This window comes from Micromonas commoda, chromosome 8, assembly GCF_000090985.2.
Source record: "Micromonas commoda chromosome 8, complete sequence".
Taxonomy (NCBI): domain Eukaryota; kingdom Viridiplantae; phylum Chlorophyta; class Mamiellophyceae; order Mamiellales; family Mamiellaceae; genus Micromonas; species Micromonas commoda.
In genome coordinates, this window is record NC_013045.1 from 846,876 (window position 1) to 867,280 (window position 20,405).

General features: G+C 63.6%; 10 protein-coding genes across 10 annotated transcripts; 4 read left to right on the forward strand and 6 right to left on the reverse strand.

Moving 5' to 3' along the window:
* Positions 1 to 3: 3 nt before the first annotated feature.
* MICPUN_84542 (predicted protein) lies at positions 4 to 1,137 on the reverse strand (the record flags this gene model as incomplete). The annotated part of the gene is made up of 1 exon (XM_002508209.1): positions 4 to 1,137. One exon carries the CDS (start codon positions 1,135 to 1,137, stop codon positions 4 to 6), a length of 1,134 nt encoding a protein of 377 aa, XP_002508255.1.
* A 174-nt stretch (positions 1,138 to 1,311) lies between these two features.
* On the reverse strand, positions 1,312 to 3,423 carry MICPUN_60794 (predicted protein; the record flags this gene model as incomplete). Its single annotated transcript, XM_002508210.1, has 1 exon — positions 1,312 to 3,423. One exon carries the CDS (start codon positions 3,421 to 3,423, stop codon positions 1,312 to 1,314), a length of 2,112 nt encoding a protein of 703 aa, XP_002508256.1.
* A 69-nt stretch (positions 3,424 to 3,492) lies between these two features.
* Positions 3,493 to 3,849, forward strand: MICPUN_84315 (predicted protein; the record flags this gene model as incomplete). The annotated part of the gene is made up of 2 exons (XM_002507921.1): positions 3,493 to 3,570; positions 3,688 to 3,849. 2 exons carry the CDS (start codon positions 3,493 to 3,495, stop codon positions 3,847 to 3,849), a joined length of 240 nt encoding a protein of 79 aa, XP_002507967.1.
* Positions 3,850 to 3,930: 81 nt separating this feature from the next.
* MICPUN_60796 (predicted protein) lies at positions 3,931 to 4,758 on the reverse strand (the record flags this gene model as incomplete). Its single annotated transcript, XM_002508211.1, has 1 exon — positions 3,931 to 4,758. The coding sequence occupies one exon, from the start codon at positions 4,756 to 4,758 to the stop codon at positions 3,931 to 3,933; it is 828 nt and encodes a 275-aa protein (XP_002508257.1).
* Positions 4,759 to 4,927: 169 nt separating this feature from the next.
* Positions 4,928 to 6,082, reverse strand: MICPUN_83973 (predicted protein; the record flags this gene model as incomplete). Its single annotated transcript, XM_002508212.1, has 1 exon — positions 4,928 to 6,082. The coding sequence occupies one exon, from the start codon at positions 6,080 to 6,082 to the stop codon at positions 4,928 to 4,930; it is 1,155 nt and encodes a 384-aa protein (XP_002508258.1).
* Positions 6,083 to 6,462: 380 nt separating this feature from the next.
* Positions 6,463 to 7,982, forward strand: MICPUN_97775 (predicted protein; the record flags this gene model as incomplete). The annotated part of the gene is made up of 3 exons (XM_002507922.1): positions 6,463 to 6,480; positions 6,609 to 6,734; positions 6,879 to 7,982. 3 exons carry the CDS (start codon positions 6,463 to 6,465, stop codon positions 7,980 to 7,982), a joined length of 1,248 nt encoding a protein of 415 aa, XP_002507968.1.
* A 403-nt stretch (positions 7,983 to 8,385) lies between these two features.
* Positions 8,386 to 10,021, forward strand: MICPUN_60799 (predicted protein; the record flags this gene model as incomplete). Its single annotated transcript, XM_002507923.1, has 3 exons — positions 8,386 to 9,086; positions 9,127 to 9,451; positions 9,545 to 10,021. The coding sequence occupies 3 exons, from the start codon at positions 8,386 to 8,388 to the stop codon at positions 10,019 to 10,021; spliced, it is 1,503 nt and encodes a 500-aa protein (XP_002507969.1).
* Positions 10,022 to 10,130: 109 nt separating this feature from the next.
* Positions 10,131 to 12,170, reverse strand: MICPUN_60800 (hypothetical protein; the record flags this gene model as incomplete). The annotated part of the gene is made up of 1 exon (XM_002508213.1): positions 10,131 to 12,170. The coding sequence occupies one exon, from the start codon at positions 12,168 to 12,170 to the stop codon at positions 10,131 to 10,133; it is 2,040 nt and encodes a 679-aa protein (XP_002508259.1).
* A 133-nt stretch (positions 12,171 to 12,303) lies between these two features.
* GST (glutathione s-transferase) lies at positions 12,304 to 13,149 on the forward strand (the record flags this gene model as incomplete). Its single annotated transcript, XM_002507924.1, has 1 exon — positions 12,304 to 13,149. One exon carries the CDS (start codon positions 12,304 to 12,306, stop codon positions 13,147 to 13,149), a length of 846 nt encoding a protein of 281 aa, XP_002507970.1.
* MICPUN_60802 (ankyrin repeat protein) lies at positions 13,130 to 20,358 on the reverse strand (the record flags this gene model as incomplete). The annotated part of the gene is made up of 1 exon (XM_002508214.1): positions 13,130 to 20,358. The coding sequence occupies one exon, from the start codon at positions 20,356 to 20,358 to the stop codon at positions 13,210 to 13,212; it is 7,149 nt and encodes a 2,382-aa protein (XP_002508260.1). The 3' UTR covers positions 13,130 to 13,209.
* Positions 20,359 to 20,405: the final 47 nt, after the last annotated feature.

Here is a 20,405-nt window from a genome sequence, read left to right on the forward strand (position 1 = left end):
CGTTCACTTGAAGTGGAAGAGGTCCGAGTGCGCGCGGCTTCCTCGCGACGGGTCGAGGCCCAACCCGAGGTCCTTCGCCGTCGGGCCGACGGGCACGATCCCGCCCGGATTCAACGGGAAGAGTTGACCGAAATAACTCGTTCGATATCCGTCCACGTCGACGGTCTCGCGCACACCAGGTAGCAGGTAAAAGTCCTGCATCCACGCGCGGAGGTTCGGCATGTCCGCGACGCGACGTGAAGAGCACTTGAACAGGGTCGCGTAGACTGCGTCGAATCGAACAATCGTCGGAAAGGCTCTCACGTCGGACTCGGTTACCTTGTCCCCGTGCATGAACCGGCTCTCCCTGAGCCTCTTCTCCAGTGCCTCGAGGGCCTCGGCGACGTCGACCGCCGCTCGGTTGTGCGCCGCCTGGTTGGTGCTGAACCCGCACCTGTACACGCCGTTGTTTAGCTTGGTATACAGCCAGTCGTTGAGGGAGTCTATGTCGTTTGCGAGCTCGGGTGGCCTCAGCTGGACCGAGCCCTCATCGTATCTGGATGACTTGTTGGGTCCGTTCACGCTGCCCAGCCACTCCACGTCGTTTAACATGCGCGCGATGTCCGCGCTCTCGTTGTTCACGGCCACCTTTCGCTCCGCGTCCACCATCAGCGGGGCTGTGCAGCGACCCTCGTACGTGTAGGACTTGCCGCTCTGCAAATCGTACACTTCTCGGAGGTCTCGAGCGCCGAACACCGGGTCGGGCCTGTCGCTCTCAAAGACCCAACCGCCTCGACTGGCTCTTTCAGCGTCGTCGGTCATCTTGACAATCCGAACGCGATCCTCGAGGCCTCTGAGCGCGACCGTGAGGCTCACCCTGTGGCACCAAGGGCAGGCATTCCCGAGATACAACACGTATCTCTCTGACACCGAGGGAAATCTTGCCTTTGGGTCCTCCGCGATGGCGCCGTCGAAGGCGTATTTCGGGCGTTGATATTCGCCGTCTCGTGACTGGGGCGCGAGTTCCGTCATCATCGTCTGCCAGGCGGCGCGCCAACCCGCCTTCACTCCAGTCACGAGTACTCCCTGCGGAATGACCGGCCCCAGCCAAGTCAGAAGCCCCAAACCGGATGTATCGGAAGCAGCGCGCGTGACCATCGCACGGCGGCGCGCGCATCGGGTTTGTCTCGCCCGGAGTGCGATGCTGCCGCTCTTGACTAAAGACACGCGAGCGCTGATGGACGTCATCATTCACGGTGCGGCGCCAAGTGGGGGCCGCGAAGTTTATCGGATACGGGATATTTGCGAAAATTTAACAAAAACAAGAACAGGTCATGCGCCACTCGCAGCCGCGGCGGCGGATGCCAGCTGCGCGACCCTCCCCGCGTCGGGCATCAGGATCGTTCCGAGAACTGCGCGGCTCTCCTCGCAGTCGTCGCACCGGATGTTACCCTGGGGAGCGTACCTGTAGATGGGCACGAGGTTCCGCTCGAGCTCCTCGGCGCCCTCGTCCTCCCAGCGCCCGTGCTCGCCCAACTGCCCGGGAGCGTCGTAGTGCGCCCTCGCCGCCGCCATCGGTCTGGACACGAACCTGTCCCACAGGTCACGCGCATTTGCCTCCTTCGCGAACTTGGCGCCCGCGGAGGCGATCGCGAACGCCTCCTCCTGATTCGCCTGCGCCCACTCGTACTTCTCCCGCAGGTCCGAGAGGTCCGGCTTCACGCCCACGTAGTGCGTACCCTCCTTCAGTTCGCCGTCGTAAAAGTCCGCGGTGGGGGACTCGACCCGGAACACGAGCGCACCGGTGGCCAGGTCACTCAACGTCCCCATCCAACCGGAGCCGCCCACGCCGCCGATGTCCAGGAGGTACTTGTGCGCGCTCTTGTCGTCGTGTGTCATGCGAGCGCCGACGATTGAGTCGGGGAGCGCCGACGAACACGGAGCGTTGGGCGCGAGAACGGTGAACCTGGCGTCCAGCCACCGCTTCTTCCTCGGCACCGAGACGGGGGAGATGCCGAGCGCGGCAGCCGCGGGGGAGACGGACGCCTCGGGGGACTGGGACAGCGATCCCAGCACGGCGCGCCACCTCGGCGTTAACCGCCTCGCGAAGTCGCCGCCGCGCTCGGACCCGGCCCACGCCGCGAGCTGATTGGAAGTGACGCGATCGGGCGAAGCCACCGAACGGTTCCCGGCGACGTACGCCCCGACGTCACCCTCGGGCATCGAACCCGCGGAGCGAAGGAGCGAGACGCACGCCTCGCCGCGGACGCCCGAGTCGGCGCCGAAGGGCATCTTCGGCGCGTGCGGGACGTCGGCGCCTCGCCACGCGATCACGCCCACGCGATCCTTCCACGGCCGCGTGGGCTGAGCTGAGTACGTGGCCTGCGCCAGACCGTCCTGGGACACGCCCAGCGGGGATGTCTCCGCCTGCGCCGGGCGCCGGTTCCTCAACACGGCGTCGATGAACTCGGGGTCCGGCATGTTCACCTCGGCGGGAAAGACGTCGCCGTTTTTGAGCGCCGATCCAAAGTTGAAAACCGGCGCGCGCCACGCCTTCGCGACGGGGCACGGGTGGAACCGCGACCCCTTCGGGACGTTACTCACGCAAGGGGGCGCGAGGTAGTCGCGCTGGTGCGTCACCACGCGGAACGGGGGCTGCCCCGCGCTGAAACGCTCGGGCGCGTGGTGCATCGCGCCGACGACGAGCGCGCTGAAAGCTTTGAACACCCTGTCGTGCTTGCCCTCGCCGCCCATGGCGCCGAGACCCGCGTAATCGTGCGTCTCCCACATCTTGATCATCGCGTCGCTGGTGACCGGCTCCTCGGACATCCCGAGCTCGGACGCGGTCGGCTTGACCAGGTTCATCGTGAACTCGCCGTCCTTCCACTGGAACACCGTCGCGTCCCCCGGGTCCGCCATCCACGCGGATCGATCGGCGAGCCAACGCTCCGTGCGCTCGGGGGTTCGCGCGAACCCCCGCGCCTCCCTCGCGGTCCGCAACACGTCGTTCGCGTCGTAGGATCCGAGGCGCAGGTGCGTGTAAGGGTACGCGGTCTTCGCGTAGTAGTCCATCGGCACGTGGGGGTGCTTGTGGACCGGGAACGCCACGACGAGCGCGCCGGCGAAGAAGAGGACAGCGGACGCGGCGATCACATCGGCGCGGAGCGACTTCCGAGCGGCTTCCGACTGAGCGCCGCACGTCCGGGGCCCGGCCCCGCGCTCATTGGTGGGGATGAGTGGGGTGGTCTCGTCCGTCATTCGTCGTCGTGGGAGGGCGAGTGCGCGACGGAGAGTGAGAGCGCGGCTCAGGTCGCACAACAAACAAGCCGCGGAAAAGTAACCGCCAAGCGTCGGTCGGATATTTTTATATGGGCAAACAGTTAGATACATTTGTTTTGCAACCGACCTCCGCTGGCTCGTCCGCTGGAGTGCGCTACGAACCATCCGAGCTTTTGCAACGTCCCTCCTCGACCGCTCCATTCAGAGCGCATATCCCCTGGATTGCAATTCGATATGGCTCCCCAGCAGAGCATTGACCCGCAGATGGCCGCGTTCCTTGAGGAGGAGAAGCGCAAGGCGATGTTCAACGAGGTATGTCGCCCCTCACCGCCCTCGATCTCGCCCGGGCGTCGCTGAGACTTGGATTTGCCAAACCCTGGTACCCACCGCCGCTCGGCTGACCCGCTCCCCAACTTGATCCAACCGCAGGTGGTCGCGAAGCTCGCGGATGTGTGCTTCGATAAGTGCGTCTCCAAGCCGGGCGCGAGCCTGGACAGGTACGAGAGCGCGTGCCTGTCGCAGTGCGCCCTCAGGTACCTCGAAACCGGACAACTCATCATGTCGAGGATCTCTGGAGGGAGTATGAACTAGATTGTAGCGGGGGGGGTATTTCAACGCTGGGTCTATTAGGATGTAACAGTACCGTCCGTTTGGATTAAAACACGGCGTGCGTCAGAAGAACGCCTCCTCGTCGTCGCCGCCGCCGAGGTCATCGTCGTATCCCTCGTCGTCGTCGTAGTCAGCTCCGCGCTGGTAGTCGTCGTCGTCGTCGTCCCAAAAGTCATCCTCGTCTCCGTCGTCGTCGTCGCCAACCTTGTCGCCGCCCTTCTTGCCGTCCTTGTTCTCGCTATGCCTGGGTTTCCTGTCCGCGTTCTCGCTGACGCGCGGCCGGCCCCGCTTGCCGGTGCCCTCGTCGTCCTCGTCCTCGTCGCCCGCGGCTTTTTCCACGTCGTCGTCGACATCCTCCTCCCCGACCCCCTTCTCCTGCTCCAGCCGCGCGAGACGCTCGAGCCTGTCGTCGCTATCCGCGGCGCCCCCGATCGCGCGCGCACCCTTCGATGCCCCATCGCCGGCCCCTCGCTTGCGCTTTTTCCCCCGTCCAGCCCAGAGCTCCTCGGGGAAGTGGTCCTTGTATGACTCCAGCACGTCGTGCAGCTCGGCCTTCTTCTCCGTCTTGGCCTTCTCCTGCGCCGCCAGCCTGTCGCGGTAGGTCATTATCTTGACCTCCGGGATCTCCTGAGCCTCCGGCTCGTCGTCCATGTAGTAGCACGAGTTTCGCCAAAAGTTATTGAGCCTGCGGTGGATCCTCAGGAGCTCCTCCTCGCGCTCGGTGAGCTCCGGCGGCGGCGGCATCCTCGGCATCGGCGGGTAGAGGCTCGGCGGGCCGTCCGCGTTGCCGATGACGGGCTGGCCGTCGTCATCGATGGTGATGGGGTTCCCGGCGGAGCCTCGGCCTCCAAAGCCGCCCCTCCCGCCGCCCCGTCCTCCTCGTCCGGACATCCTCGCCTTTGACTCCGGGCCGCACCGACTTGTGGTGCCTCATAGGGATTTCCCACGCGACGGTTAAACTTGGCTGCAGGAATTTGATTTTTTTGTCGTTCGATTGTGGCAACACTACACGTGTGGAACGAAATGTCTTACGAGAATCACGGTGCTAGGATCGCTTCATTTACGCGGCGGTCGCCTCCTTCGCCGGAAACCTCTCGGTTTTCTTCATGGGCGACGCGGTGAGGATCTCGACGCCGTCGTCGGTGATGAGCAGCGTGTGCTCGCACTGCGCCGTCCACTTGCCATCCGCGGTGACCGCAGTCCACCCGTCCCTCCACATCCTGTCCGCCGTCCGCCCGATCGTGAGCATCGGCTCGATCGTGAACGTCTGACCCTTCACCAGCACACCCGGGTCGTTGTTCCTGTGGTGCCGCACCGTGGGACCCGAGTGGAACTCCTTGCCCACGCCGTGCCCGACGAACTTCTCCACGACGCCAAAGCCCGCCTCGTCCGCGATGGCGTGGATGGTGGCGCCGATCTTGCGCACGGGCGTGCCGGGCTTGCAGATCTTGATCGCCTCCGCCAGGGACTTCTCCGTGACGTCCACGAGGCGCTGCACCTCGTCGGTCACCTTCCCGACGCAGATGGTCCGCGAGGTGTCGCCGTGGTACCCGTTGAGGTAGACGGTGACGTCCACGTTGATGATGTCGCCCTCCCTGAGCTCGGTGGTGTCGGGGATCCCGTGGCATATGCACTCGTTCAGGGACGTGCACACGCTCTTGGGAAACCCGCCGTAGTTCAGCGGCGAAGGGTAAGCGCCGGCGTCGATTATCATCTTGTGAACCTTCTGGTCGACGAAGTCGGTGGTGATGCCGGGCTTGATGATCGTCTCCGCGTAGTCGAGCACCTGCGCGGCGAGCAGGCCCGCGGCGCGCATCTTCTCCTCGCCCTCCGCGTCGTGGATCTGCGGGTCCTCGTTCATGGGCGGGAGGTGGCCGGTATCCGCGTACGGGGGCTTCGGGATGGAGTTGGGCACGTGCTGCTTGGCGCTCACCTTGCCCTTCTCCAGCCGAGGGCGGCCGTTGTAATCCTCGTCCTTGGGGACGATGTCGCTGAGGAGCTCGGCGAAGCCCTTCTTCTTGGCCTCGACGGTGAGGAACCCGCGGTTGGCGCGCCTGCGGAGGGCGGTAGAGGTGGCCGCGAGCGCCCACCTGGGCTGGGAGGCGCCCAGGAGGGAGGCGCGCTGCCCGCCGGCGACGACCGCCGCGCGGCACGAGGCCGACGAGACGCGGGAAGAGAAGGGTCGCGCGAGCGACGCGACGCTCAGGCACGCCATGGTCCGTGCGGCTGCCATATCGGAGCCGGTGACGTGGTGTGATGCTTGTGCAGAATCGATAAGCCTGACCTGCTGTTTTTCAGGGTTGGCGGCTGGTTGAGGTCATACATGACAAACAGTCTGTAGATTTCCCAAAACGTTTCATCTTTTTTCGCATTCTTTTCCTATGGATATGCGGTTAGACTCGACACGGTCAATTTGTGGCCCTTCGTGCACTGCTGCAGGGAAAAAAGGACTGACGTGACTCTGGCCTCTGTCGGCGGCCTCCCGATCAGACACGTCAGGCGCCTCTTCAACGCGAGCTTCGTCGTAAACTCACCAGACTCAAGGGTCGCGCTTAAACCCGCCAAAGAACAGTCGTCCCGATGCATTTCGGCGGCATGCCCGGGCGCCCGAAGGTGCGCCTCCACCCCACTGCCGACGTCCGTTTCTTCCTGGATCTTCTTTTTGGCGCGCCGCCCCCCCGCCTCCTTCCGTCGACTTCCGCCGCTGACCATGGCTCGAACACGCCCTTTCCCGACATCAGGGCGATACCGAGAAGTTTTACAACATCCTCGGCGTGTCCAAGAACGCGGATGCCAACGAGATCAAGAAGGCGTACCGCAAGGCGGCCATCAAGAACCACCCCGACAAGGGAGGCGACCCGGAGAAGGTGAGAGAAAACGACAATTTGATCGCGCCGGCGCGAGATCGCGATCTGACCCGCCGCGTCGTTCCGAGTCGTATTCAACCCCCAAAACACGTTCCGAACGCATCCGCTGAACCAAAACCCCTTCCCCACGCTCGTCTATGACAGTTCAAGGAGGTCACCGCGGCGTACGAGGTGCTCAGCGATCCCGAAAAGAGGGAGATCTACGACCAGTACGGCGAGGAGGGCCTGAAGGAGGGCGGCATGGGCGGCGGCGGCGGCGGCAGCCCCTTCGACATCTTCGAGGCCATGTTCGGCGGTAACCCCTTCGGCCCCGGCGGCGGCCGCGGCTCCGGCCGCCAGCGCCAGAGGAAGGGCGAGGACGTCGTGCACGGCTTGAAGGTGTCGCTGGAGGATCTGTACAACGGCGTGACCAAGAAGCTGAGCCTGGCGAAGAACGTGCTGTGCCCCAAGTGCGACGGCAAGGGTAGCAAGAGCGGCGCGTCGGGTCATTGCGGCACCTGCAAGGGCAGCGGCGTTCGCGTTGTGGTCAGGCAGATCGCCCCGGGCATGGTTCAGCAGATGCAGACGGTGTGCAACGAGTGCCGCGGCTCCGGGCAGGTCATCAGCGAGAAGGACAAGTGCGGGCAGTGCCACGGCCAGAAGGTGGTGCAGGAGAAAAAGGTCTTGGAGGTGCACATCGAGAAGGGCATGGTGAACAATCAGAAGATCGTCTTCCAGGGTGAGGCCGACGAGGCTCCCGGCACCGTCCCGGGCGACATCATCTTCGTCGTGCAGGAGAAGGAGCACGCCACGTTCAAGCGCAAGGGCCCCGACCTGTTCCTCGAGAAGACCATCTCCCTCGCCGAGGCCCTCTGCGGCTTCCAAATGACCGTCACCCATCTAGACAAGCGCGAGCTCGTCATCGCCACCAACGAGGGCGACATCATCAAGCCCAACTCCTTCAAGGCGGTGTACGACGAGGGCATGCCCACCTACCAGTCTCCCTTCCAGAAGGGCAAGCTCTTCATCCAATTCACCGTCAAGTTCCCCGCCCCGGGCGACCTCTCCGACGACGATCTCGCCGCACTCGCCAACGTCCTCGGCAAGCCCACCGCGCCGATCGTTACCGACGACCACGAGGAGTGCACCATGCACGACGTCGACATCGAGTCTGAGATGCGCCGCAACAAGCAGCAGCAGAAGCAGGCCCACGACGACTCCGACGACGAGGGCGAGGGTGGCCAGAGGGTGCAGTGCGCGCAGCAGTAAAGGGCACGCGATCGCCCGATACGCGCACTAGCATCGCTCCGCAATTCACGCTCGCATACCATCGCACCATCGTCGCCGTGCAGTCGCAGAAAATTTGCAGCCGGCGGCGATGTGTTTATCACAGATTCTTTCACGTTCGCACTCGAACTGTTGTGCAAACATATCACAGCACATGTATGCCAACAGGTTAGGAAATAGGCTTGAAAAAGACTTATTCCGTGAATCCGTAAGGGTTATCCGTCCGAAGAGTCAACAGTGTTTTAGTTTGAGATCCATGTCAAATACTGGTTAAGATTCGTCAAATGCCTGGCAGCCTGGCAGCCTGGCGGGAACATTCTTCCCGGCTGGAACTTGGGCCATTTGACAGCTTGAAGTGCAGGGTTGAGCGGCACTGCGGACGAGGATGCGGCGGGCGGCGGTCCTCGTGGCTATCCTGCTCTCCCATACGTTTACAATATGCGTACGTGCAGGAGGCTATGACGAGCGGGGCTTGACGGACCGGACGCTCGACCAGATCGGTGGGCCCAGTGGTGTGAAGCGTGGTGCCGTCGAGGAAAGCGGCCGGTTGGACCCGGCGACGCTGCGATCGAGGTGGGAGGCGGCCGCGCGCGGCGACGCCCCCGAGTCCAAGCCAGCAGCGTCAGCTGTCCCGGAGGAAGAGCGCTTGGCGAAACCTTCGGATGAAATAGGCAGGGCTCCCGCGGGCAACGAGACGAATCGGACCATGGCTCCCGCGGGCAACGAGACGAATCGGACCAATACCACGGAGGAGTCCGTGACGGGTGGAGAAGATTCCTCACCGCGAGGCGAGGGTGAGGCATCTCCCACAGAATCCATAGAAGACCTCGAGGCTGAGGATCTTCGCCCAGCCATGGATGCCGCGGAGGCAAGGGCGAAGCAAGCGAGGGAAGCCGACGAGCTCGAGCGGCTTGCTGACGAAGCCAGAGAAGAGTTTGGCAGCAGCATGTGCAAACGAAGTGAATCGGCACTAATAAGCGAGCCGCTAGCGTTTTTCGGGGACGAGGACATGCGCCCGGGGTACCTCGTCAGCTTCGGCGACTCCAAGGATGCGGAAATCGTCACAAAATGGTGCTACTCTTCCGGGTACGTCCCAACTTCCAATCTCGCCCTGATTCTACCTGAGAGTCCGACACCTCGACACAAATGTTTTCCAACTGATGAACGATCCACTCTACAGATACACCGTTCATCAACCGTGGGAGTTGTATCCCGATGAATTCGGATGGAAGACACCCGAGAATAGGGGTCATGCTGCGGCGATATGCTTTGACCAGAAATACAATCGAACACGATGGGTGTACTGGCTTGTGTATGGGATGGCGCCTGATCCGCCGTACCATCAGCCATACAACACCTCGCACAAGTATGAAGGGGTGCCGCCAAACACGATTGAGCGCGTGGGGCATCTGCTGACGCTGACGATAAAACATCACGGACCTTGGATCGAGGTGCGCGACTGGCCCTAACAGTTTTGATTATGTATTTATGGTGTGTTCGTCGCCGACACTGACCTCCTCACGATACGATAACTTCTCCCCCAGGCTGTCACTCTCGCATCCAACTCTTGGGATCTGTCCAGGATTGTCGAGAATAAATTTGAGTTCCATGAGTCCGAGTGGATCGCGAACGCAACCGCTGTGATTTCCGAGATTAAGCGGCACTCCAAGAGTATCATATTGCGAACATCAACGCTCGACTATCGCTATCAGCATAAGTCCGCGTTTCTCTCTGATCGACTCAACTGCGCGATGCGCAAGCTGAGTCGTACTCTTAAAATTCCCTTGGTGGACGTGGACGAATGTTTGCTTGGGGTCCCCTCGCATCGGCGGGTGATCAATGGCGATAAGTTACATCAATCTACGCTTTGCAGCGTGTTGATTGCGGGGTGCGTGAGGGCGGAGGTGGAGCGAAGCGGGTTCGGAATGTGGTATGGATGGGCGTTTCGGGACGAAGGAGACTCTGGCGACGCGAAATCAGTTTGGCTACCAAGTTTTAGAAGGTGGCGCCAAATAGGGTAGAAAGGGATAGCTATAGCTTTCGCTCGCAAAGTCTATGAGTTTTCCGACAAGCCTGATACCGTTCTCCTTAATAAACCCTCTACCATGATCGTTGAACTACAAGCATTTGCTAAGTCGCTTTCATGAGAGAGTAGTTGTTTGCGTTTTCGCTCTGGTACATAATCTTCATGACTCGTGCAGCGGTTTCCTCCACGCCCTTGTGCGTGACGTCCAGAACCGTCCAGTCGGGGTTCCTCGCGTATAGCGCCTTCGCCAAGCTGAGCTCCTGAGTCACCTGTCGCATGGTGGAGTACTCCATCGCGCTTTTGTCCTCGCGCTTGACCCCGATGGACGAGAGCCTGTTGGTGCGAATATCGTGAAGCACTTCCCCGTTGATCAGCAAACCAAACACCCTCTTTGGGTCCACGTCGTCGATGTACTTCGGGACCATGAGCTGACCGTTCCTGGGTACGAGCGGTAGGTTTGCGACCTTGTACCCACGCTGCCCGAGATAAATGCTCAGCGGTGTTTTGCCCGTGCGGGACACGCCGAGGATCAGAATGTCGGCATCCTTCCATTTGTCGGGTCGGGCTCCGTCGTCCATCTGTCGCGTGAACTCCACAGCCTCAATCATGCGGTAGTAATCCGTGCTGAGCGCCTCGGATGAAGTGTGCGTGCGCGAGACGGTGGACGCGCCGCGTTCCGTCATCGGCACACCGATCCTTGTCATCATGAGGTGCGCCTCCATGGACTCCAACAGTGGACCCCAGAGGTTGACCGAGCGGACCCCGTAGAGCTTGCACGCCGTCATCACCGAGGTGACCATCTCGGGCACCGACAGCGTGTACACCACGAGCGCGTCGTCCTCCTTGGCCTGCTGCACGATCTTGTACGCGTCGCCGCCGTCGTTGAGGAAACGGAAGATGTACAGGTTGGTGGGCATGGAGAGGTTCATGAGCTCCTCGAACTGGCCGAGCGCCGCGCGGCAGGTGTTCGCCGCGGATTCGCCGGTGCAGTCGGAGAGGACGAATATCGGCTTTGGGAGCACGTCATTCGCGGGAATCACCGCCGTCTGCTGGTTCTGTCCCTTGCCGGAAGCCTCCTCGGATTCCTTGGCCGCCGATGCGGAGGATGCGGCGGCGGCGGCCCGCAGTGGGTCGTGTTCCGCGACCGTGTTTCCCTCCTGCGCGGCGGTTGACGTCACCGGCGTCTTTCGCAGACTGGACGCCTGCGAGAGTCGCGACTTGCGGTGCTTTCTCAGGCGGCTCAGGCTGGAGCTCGCGCGCGCGCGGATGGCGTCAGCCGCGCGAGCCTTGGCGTCTTCAGGCGACTCGATCGGCGAAGCAGTCGCGGGGTTCGACGTGGCGACGGCTATTTTCTTGGCACCCGCACCCGCCGCCGTGGTCGACGGACCCGCCGCGCCACCCGCCTCTCCGTCGACCCTCATCTCCTTCATCGCGGCGAGCACCGCCTTCCGTTCGGCGCCTCGGCCGCCGTCCCGCCCCTCGTTTTCCTCTTTTCGTTTATCGGCCAACTCCCCCGCGAGTTTCTCGAGCTTCGCTACGCGCTCGCCGAGGTCGCGTTCCTTCGCCTCCGCCTCCGCTTTGGCGTTGGCGAGCTCCTGCTGCGCCTGCTTGACGCGTTCTCTGGCGAGGTCGACCCTGTCCTCGATTGCGAAGGCGTCGTCGTTGACGGGCGCGGCTTCGCCGGTGACGCGATCGAAGACGCCGGTGTTCGCGCCGGTGTTGACGAACGCGTAGCGATTCATTCGAAACTTGCCCATGCGCGCGCGCACCGCCGCGCGCTCCTCCTCGATGAGCTTGGACTTGTTGGACCTGTTGGTGGCTTCGGCCTCGGCGATCCTCGCGTCGAAAGATGGTGCCGAGGAGGGACGTCCCACGCCTGTCTTCGCTCCCGCGGTGCTCGCGAGCTTGAGGCGGACCGCCATGCGCTCGGCGCGGATGCGCGCGTCAACATTGTCCTGCTCGATGCGCCCGCGCGTCGCCTCGGGCTCGGCAACCTCGGCCCGCCACACGACAGCGCAGCGCCCTCGCTGTTTTCTTGAGTGGAGGGGTTGTCGTAGGTAATCGCCCGCCGCGAATTTCGAGTCGAATCGCGAAGATGCGCGCGCTCGGATGGCACCCACAGCGCATCGCGGCGCTGTGCTCATGATCGCAGAGATCCGCAGCCCGGCGGCGTGGGCGACACTGGGCGACGTAGAGCAGGGTTTCCAGATTTAATCGGCGGATAATAAACTTCCAACTGCGCTTTCGATAAGGCGGCAGTCTCAAACAGCGCACGTCATGAGTACCGTCGCCTCGCTTCCTTTCATCCGACCGACCAATTCGTTTCGTCGCGCGTCTCGCGGCACGTCTCGAGCCTCGGCGCCCCGTCGCGCGTCTCTTCAGACGGTGGCAGCGGACAAGAACGTCCTGTTTGATGTTCCCGTCTCCAACAACGGCGCTCGTTGCCGGCTAATCATCTACTGGAAGCAGCTCGAGGATGAGTTCGCCATCACCAACCCTTCCGAGGTCGGAGGCCTCAAGTCCGAGGAGTATCTCGCCATGAATCCCCAGGGCAAGATGCCTTTGCTCATGACCGCCGACGGCCTGGCGCTGCCCGAGTCCGAGGTCATCTCTCAGTGGATTTGCGATGAGTACTCCGAGGTTGGCCCTGAGCTCAAACCTGAGGACCCTGAAACGCGCGCGATTTGCGCGCTGGCAACCCGCATCCACGACGTTTACATAGTTCCCATCCAAGGTTGCATGTACCGCGGGCTGATGGACGTCAAGACGCGCGCGGATCAGCTCGCGGAGGTTGCCAAACAGCTTGATGTTATAGAGGGCGCCATGAGTCTCAGGGACGGACCGTTCGTAGCGGGGAGGGAGCCGTCAACCGCGGACGCCGCGCTGTTCCCGACGTACGTGTTCATCGAGTACATCCTCCCGAAACATTTTGGGTGGAAGGATGTCTTCGCGGGTCGGCCGAGAACCGCGGAGTGGTGGGAGGCGATGAGACTCGATACCTGCGGAGCTCGCGTGTATGGAGAAATTCGTGGCGGGCTGGAGAGTTGGGAGTCAAACGGGAGGTGGCAAACCGTGGGCGTCACAGACGCAGTCAAGGACGCGTCGTTCAAGTGGGCGTATTAGTCTATATCATTAGCTATCTGGTGTCTACGTCCTTCCTGGTGTCTACGTCCTTCCTGGTGTCTATTCGTTCCTGTGCGCGAAGGTCTTCCTTTGCCACCTTTGCGCCATGGCCGCCGCGGCGACTGCGCCCGTGTTCACAACCGTGTTGATCTTTTCCTTCCCGTGAACCTTCTTGGCCCACCGCCTGGCAAGCGCGGCGGTCCCCGCGGCGACGGCATCGACGCCCTCGGGCTCCTCCTTGCGCCGTCTCTCGTCCTCCTCGACGAGCGCCGCGATGTCGTCGTCTCCACCTTCGTCATCAGAGGAGGACGATGAAGAAGAAGAGTCAGAGTCGTCCTCTCGCATGCGCTCAACCGCCGCCCTGACAATTTCCCCGCACCTCTCTTTTTTCAGCGACCTGAAGTAAGCGAAGAACTCCCCAAAGTCGATCGTCTTGCTCCCGTCGGTGTCGATCTCCCGGAAGATGGTCTCGAACCGATCGCGCGAGCCGTCGTCAAACCGGAGGCGTCGCGGGAGTTGGAGCATCTCGCTCAGGGATCCGTCCCCGTCGCTGTCCCGCTTCAGCGCTCCGATCAGATCCCGGACGTCGATCTCGTCCTCTTCGGGGTCCTTATCCGGGCCCGCTATGTCGGCGAAGATATCGCGCAGGTGTTGACGGAGGTTACCCTCGCCGCGGTACTCCATCAGCATCTCCGCGACGGCTTCGGCTCGTTTGGCCTCTTCCGATTGTTTGGCGATGGCCTCACGGATAATCTCCCTACGCTCGGGCGCGGTTGTCTCGTGCGAGTCCATGATCGTCGCGAACTCGTCCCTGTCAATCTCTCCATCGTCGTTGGCGTCCGCCTCGCCAAGGTTCATCAGCTCGTCGAGTTCGGTCAAGCCGACGTTGTCGCCGACAGTTTTCGCCGCCGCGGCTACATCCTCGAGGACGATGAACCCTTTCCTCGCCAAATCGAAGCAGTCGAAACCGACGTCGAGCGCGTCGTCGCGGGTCACCTCCGCGATGCGTTCGGTCACCTTACTGATGAACTCGCCGAGGTCCACGCTGCCCCCGCCGTCCTCGTCAAGGGCGTCGAACATAGCCTTGAGCTCTCTCTGGTCGGGCTCAAAGCCAAGCGCTCGAGCCGCAGACTTTAATTCGTTCTCGTCAATGTCGCCGCCGTGGTCTGCGTCGACAAAGTGGAACGCCTCGGTGAGCTCCTTGACCAGCTCAGCTTTCATGCCGTGATCATCAATAACCAGCTCGTCGTCGTCGTCGTCGTCGTCGTCGTCGTCGTCGTCGTCGTCATTTACATCGTCGGACTTGGATTTGTCTTTTTTGGAATTTTCGTCCGCCTTTGCCTGTTCCTCGTCCTCCTCCTGCCGAGACTTTGGCCACTCCGCCGTGGACCTCGCGAGGCTCCTCGGAAGCGGATCCCAACGCACAGGGACGGTCCTTCCATCGAAAATCAGCTCCTGCAGTGAACGGGGCAGAGCTTTGATGTCGGGTCCCTGAAGGAGGGCACAGACGACGGGCTCGGCGGAGACAGCCTCCACGGAGACGGCGCCGCGCCTCGACACCGTCGCCTCACCAAACTTCTTCTCGGCGAGCGCTACGTAGTGCCCACCCGGTCCGACCCTCTCGGAGACGAACCCGCCGGTGTTGGAAACCCTGCACGTGACCTTGATCTCACCGGAGATGACGACGCCGACGTACCCGTCTTCCTTGTCGAGCGCCCCGAGCCCCGCCGCGTTGGCCTTCTTCTCCGTCTGCTGCTTGAGCAGCATCGCGGCTTGCTTAAACTTGTTGATGCCGAGTCGATCCGCCTCGCTCAGGGGGACGGGAAGCCGCTCGCCCTTGTCGTAACGCGCGACAGTGAGGAGCGTGGCGAGTAGCTCCCTCTCCCACGGCTCCAGCGCGCGGGGAAGCGACTTGACCGCGACGAGATCCTCCGGCGCGATTGTCGTCTTCGCCGCCGCCGCTCTCGTCTCAGCCTCGTCCGGCTCCAAGCCTTCCTCCGCCTCGCACAGCTCCTCGGCGAGCTTCTTCAACCCCGCGGCGTCCATCGCGTCGCGCTCCTCGCGAAAAGCGCGGAGGTAGTCATCGCGCTCCAGTCGAAGAAGGCTGGTCTTGTGCATGGCGCGGACAGTCGCCATTCGCGGCGCGTCGAACCTCAGCGCCAAATCACCAAATCCGACGCCCGACCTGAGGCTCGCAACCTTGGTCTCCCTTAGAGTCGTTACGACCTCGACGTCGGAACCGTCATCGGATTCGCCCTTCTTGCTCTCCTCGTGTTCCACGGTCATGAACACCTCCACCTTACCCTTGACGACGACGAAATAGGCGTTATCGCCGCTGTCGCCCTCGGTGAAGACGTCGTGGCCCTTGTCGACCTCAACCTTGGACATCTTCTCAGCGAGTTCAACCACCCGCGCGTGGCTGAGGCCCGCGAACCCAGGAGTGGCCTCCATCGCGGCGACCACGGGCTCGAGTCTCTTGCCGAGCGCGCGTCTGCGTCTGCGACCGCGCTGCTCCCACTGGCGCCAGAGCCAGTAGTATCGCGCCGTGATGTTTTCGCTGAAGAGCGCAAACACCATCTGCCACGTGCCCTTGCTGTCCCTCGCGCGCAGAGCCTTGCCGTACAACACGTGGTCTCGCCATCCCAGGAACAGGTCCAACCTCGTCGCGCCGTGCATGACAAGCACAGCCTTGCGGAGAACCTGTTCGAAGTGGATGAGGTTCCTTATATCCGGCGTCCGCGCGCTCTGCGCCGCCGTCGTCCCAAACTTGTCTTCGACGTCCAGTCGAACCCTCCTGTCGATGAGAAACCGTACGACGTCGGTGTGGCCACCCTCCGCGGCGAGGATCAGCGGCGTGGCGTAGTTCCACATGTCCTGAGCGTTTAGGTTGGCTCCGACGCCGTGAAGATGGCGGACGACGTCCAGGTGTCCGTTTCGAGCCGCGAGGTGAGCCGCTGTGGATCCCCGCCACATGCCGCCGATGATGAGGCTCGCGCCGGCGGCTATTAGCATGCGAACCGCCTCGAGATGCCCGTTCTCGGCAGCCCAGTGAAGGGGCATGCTCTCGGTGTGGTCGCGCGAGCCCATCGGGTCGTCCTCGAGTTCAGCCTCGCTGTCGTCGCTTCCCGACCCTTCCCCATCCGACTCTGAGCCGTCCTCCTCCCGAAGCGCCCATATCGCATCCTCCCGGCACTTCAATATCATCTTGAGAATACCCGTGTGCCCCGTCCTCGCGGCGACGTGCATGACCGACTCGTTCCTTATCGTTCGCGCGTCCCAGTCTGCGCCCCGGTTCAGCAGAGTCCGCACCACGTCCTCGTGGGACTGTTCGACGGCTGAGTGCAACGGCGACGTGCCATCCTTGCGTGGGTAGTTGATGACCTCGGCGAGGCATCCCGCGGCATCCGCCGCGTCGAGCAGAGCCTCGACGATCTCCAGGTCGCCCTCTTTTGCCGCCAGGTGTAAAGGCGTGTACCAAATATCGTTTATCGACTTTTGACTCGCGCCCCACCTGGCGAGCATGGTGCACGTCCTCCTGTGTCCCTCCCTGGCCGCAAAGTGCAGCGCGCAGTTTGAGCGAATACCGTCAGGAAGATCAGGGTTAGCACCGCAGTCCAGTAGCAGTCGCACGATGGCTGTCAGTCCCTTCTCCGCGGCTATGTGCAGGGCGCTGTATCCGTCTGTCGGGGATGTGTAGTTGACGTAGCGGTCGCGCTGGCGAACCTTGTACTGCTCCCTGGCCTTCTCCAATATGGCGAGGAGGCTGTATCCCTTGCCGCCCAGGTCGCTCTCAGTCTCCGTGCTCTCCTCGTCGCTCAACTCCTCGTCGATGGCGTAGAGATGGCCGTCCTCGCCCTCCATGAACCCAACGCTCTGTTTGGACGCCGAACGACGCATCTTTGACCCGTCGTCGGATATTCCCATCCGTTGCAGGGATATGTCAATGAGCGCCTGCTCGGAAGCGCCGTTCTCTGCCATCGGGTCGACCCCGAGCTTCACAGCGGCGATGAGGTCGGGCATCGCGCGCTTGAGCGTGCGCCACCGCATCTGCGCCATGGTGAGGTCGTTGTGCACCTCGGATCCGAATTGTTTCACCTGGTCGATGATGAGCGCGGCGGCGCCCGGGTTGTTCGCCTCGCACGCCGCCATCAGCGCGTTGTGACCGTGATCGTCACCCGCCGACAGATCAGCGCCGCGGTCGATGAGGCACCTGACCAGGTGAACGCCGCCGTTCCTCGCCGCGAGGTGTATCGGCCGCTCCATGCTCGAGTTTGGCACTCGGAACACCTCCATGCCGAGGTGCGCCCGAGACGCGTGGCTGAGAAGCCGGACGAATATGTCGCGGCTGCCGGACTTGCACGCCGCGTGCACCGAGCTGTTCCCGCGCTCGTCGGGGATGAACGGGTCCGCGCCCGCGTGCATGAGCACGTCGAAGGCATCTATGTGCCCGCCCCTCGCGGCGAGCAGCACGGGCGTCTCGCCCGCGTTGGTTCGATCGTTCACCACCGCCGCCGCCGCGCCCTTGGTCGCGCGAAGCAGCATCTTCACCACCGAGTGTGCGCCGCTCTGCGCGGCGAGGTGAAGTGGGGTCTTCCCGTCGTCGCCAACCACACCCACCCTCGCGCCCTCGTTGAGCAGCAATTGCACCACGCGTCCGTGCTTGCGCATCGCCGCCAGGTGCAGCGCGGTGTACCCCGAGGACGAGGGCTGGTCGAGGTTAATAATCTCACCCGCGTCGTCTTCGGCGAATTCCTCCGCCGCGACGGCTTCCGCAGCCGCGTACGCGTCCTCGCCCCTCGCCCTCGCCTCGTCCGCGGCCAGTCTCGCGCGCTGCTTGATCGCGACGACCCTGTCCCGGGCGTAGCGTATGAACATGCGGGTCGCGGCCGAGTGCCCGGCCATCGCGGCTATGTGCATCGGCGTGAATCCCGCATCGGTTCGGAGGGTGGAGTCCACTCCCTTGGCCGACAGGAGCGCCTCGACGACCGCGGTGGACCCTCCTTCCGCGGCGAGGTGCAAAGGCGTGGCGCCGGACGCGTCTATGGGGCTCGGGTCCGCGCCTGGTATCGATAGAAGGTGCTCGACGAGTTCCAGGTGGCATCCGTGCGCCGCGAGGTGAAGGGCCGTCCAACCGAGGTGACCGCCGACGTTAACGCCCCTGCCGCGCGAGGGCTCGCCGGGCTTCCTCGCGCGGCGATCTTGGCGCGCGGCGCGATCCTTTTCCCTCGCTCGGCGCTTCGCGACCCGCAGCGCGTGCAAAGCGTCGTTCGCGTCGCCGCTGTTGCGCTCCCACCACTTCGCGGGTGAATTTTCTCTGTTTTCGTCTTCGGAGTTGTCCCCGGAGTTTGCCGGCTCGTCCGGTAACAGCGTCGTCACAGCCTCGAAATGCCCCATCGCCGCGGCGAGGTGCACGGGTAGGTGCCCGTACGCGTTCCTCGCCACGACGAGCTCCTCGCCGCCTCTCTCCAACAGCATCTTTATCGCCGCCGCGTTGTTGCGCTCCGCGGCGAGGTGAAGGGGCTGGCACCCGTGCTCGTCAACCGCGTCCACCTTCGCGGCTCGTCGCAGGAGACACGCGACGACGTGGACGTGCCCTCGCGCCACCGCGACGTGCAGCGGCGTGCTTCCCTCGTCGTCCTTCGCCTCCACGTCCGCGTGCATCTGGTCGATGAGGAATTCGACGGCGGCGACGTGACCGTTTTGCGCCGCCATGTGGATCGGAGTCGACCCGGATGGGACAGCCTCGCCCCCCGCGCCGACGCGCTTGATCCGCCTCAGCCACCTCGCCCTGTCGTCGCCGTCGTCGTCGAACTCGAACAGATCGTCGTTCGTCCGTCCGGATTTGGACCCGTCGTTGGACGATCTCGTGCGCATGAGCGTGCGCTGCTGCAGCCGCCGGGGAAACCCGGCGTTGACGGCGTACACGCGCATGCACTCCACGTGTCCCCCCGCGGCGGCGAGGTGCAGAGGCGTCGCGCCGTCCACGCCGGACCTCGCGTCGGGGTTCGCGCCGTACTCCGCGTACAGCGCCTCCACCATCTCGAGACGCCCGTTGCGGCACGCGTGGTGGAGCATCGTCTCCCCCGCCGCGTCCGTCGACTCGAGCACCTCCTCCGTCGTCCGCCTCGACTTCCACGCGTCGTCCAGCGCGCGCCTGACCATCGGAAGCTTCCCGTCCGCCGCGAGGTTGTGCACCGTCGCGGTGGCGTCGAACTCTATGACCGCCGCCGCGCACGACTCGCGCTCGCTCACGTCCCTCGCGGTGAGCCCCTTTTCGTTTAAAACGCCCGTGTCGACGTCGTCGCGGCGAAGGAGCCGCCGGACGCTTCGAAGCCTCCCCGCGGAGCACGCCCAGTGCAGCGGGGTGCTCCCATCCCTATCCCGCGCGTTGGTGTTCCCGCCGCCGTCCAGCACCGCGTCCAGCACGTCGACGTTGCCGCAGTACGCGGCGACGTGCGCCGGGGTCAGGCCCAAGGGACCCTCCACGTTCGGGTCCGCGCCGAGTTCCATCAGCCGCTTGGCGACGATGACGTCGCCCCGCTCCGCCGCGACGTGCAACGCGGCGCGTCCGTCCCCGTCGATCTCGTCGAGGTCCACCCCGCGCCTGTGCGCGTAGTCTATCGCGCCCGCGTCCCCCGTCTCCGCGGCGCTCGCGGCGGTGGTGATGTCGCCGTATCGTCGCCGGTCCGGGTCGCGCCGCGCCGCCGACCTCGCGCGGGATTCGTCCGACCTGGACGTTCCCTCGAAGGTGGAGATGGCGTCGTATCCGTCGTCCAGGGCGAGGGACCCGAGGCCCATGGACAGCCCGCGCGCGAGCGAGAAGCGGTCGGCGTCGTCCGAGGCGTCGTTCTCGGTCAGGCGTTTGAGGTGTTCGCTCGGGTCGTAGTCGGGAGCGGTGGGATCGAGGAGCGGGTTGCCGCGCACGCGTGGCGGTAACAACGCCCGGTTGTGGAACGCGCCACTCACCCCAGAGAGGCCGGTGTACCCGGAATCACCGCTGAACACGCTATCGGCGTAGCCGCTGAAGTCGCTGCCTCCGGAGAGGCGCTCCAAATCCCCGCGAGTCGAGGCCTCCTCGTCCCAGTCCACCCCCATCGGCGGCGCCCGTGATACGTCATGAGCATCCCCCGTCGGCGCATCGACCGGTCGTCCGCTCGTCGATACCGTTAGCCTCGACCGCGGCGGGAAGGCCGGGGGGAGTTGGGACATATCGCCCCCCCTTCGCCCCCGCGAATGCAACAATATAAACGGTCCCC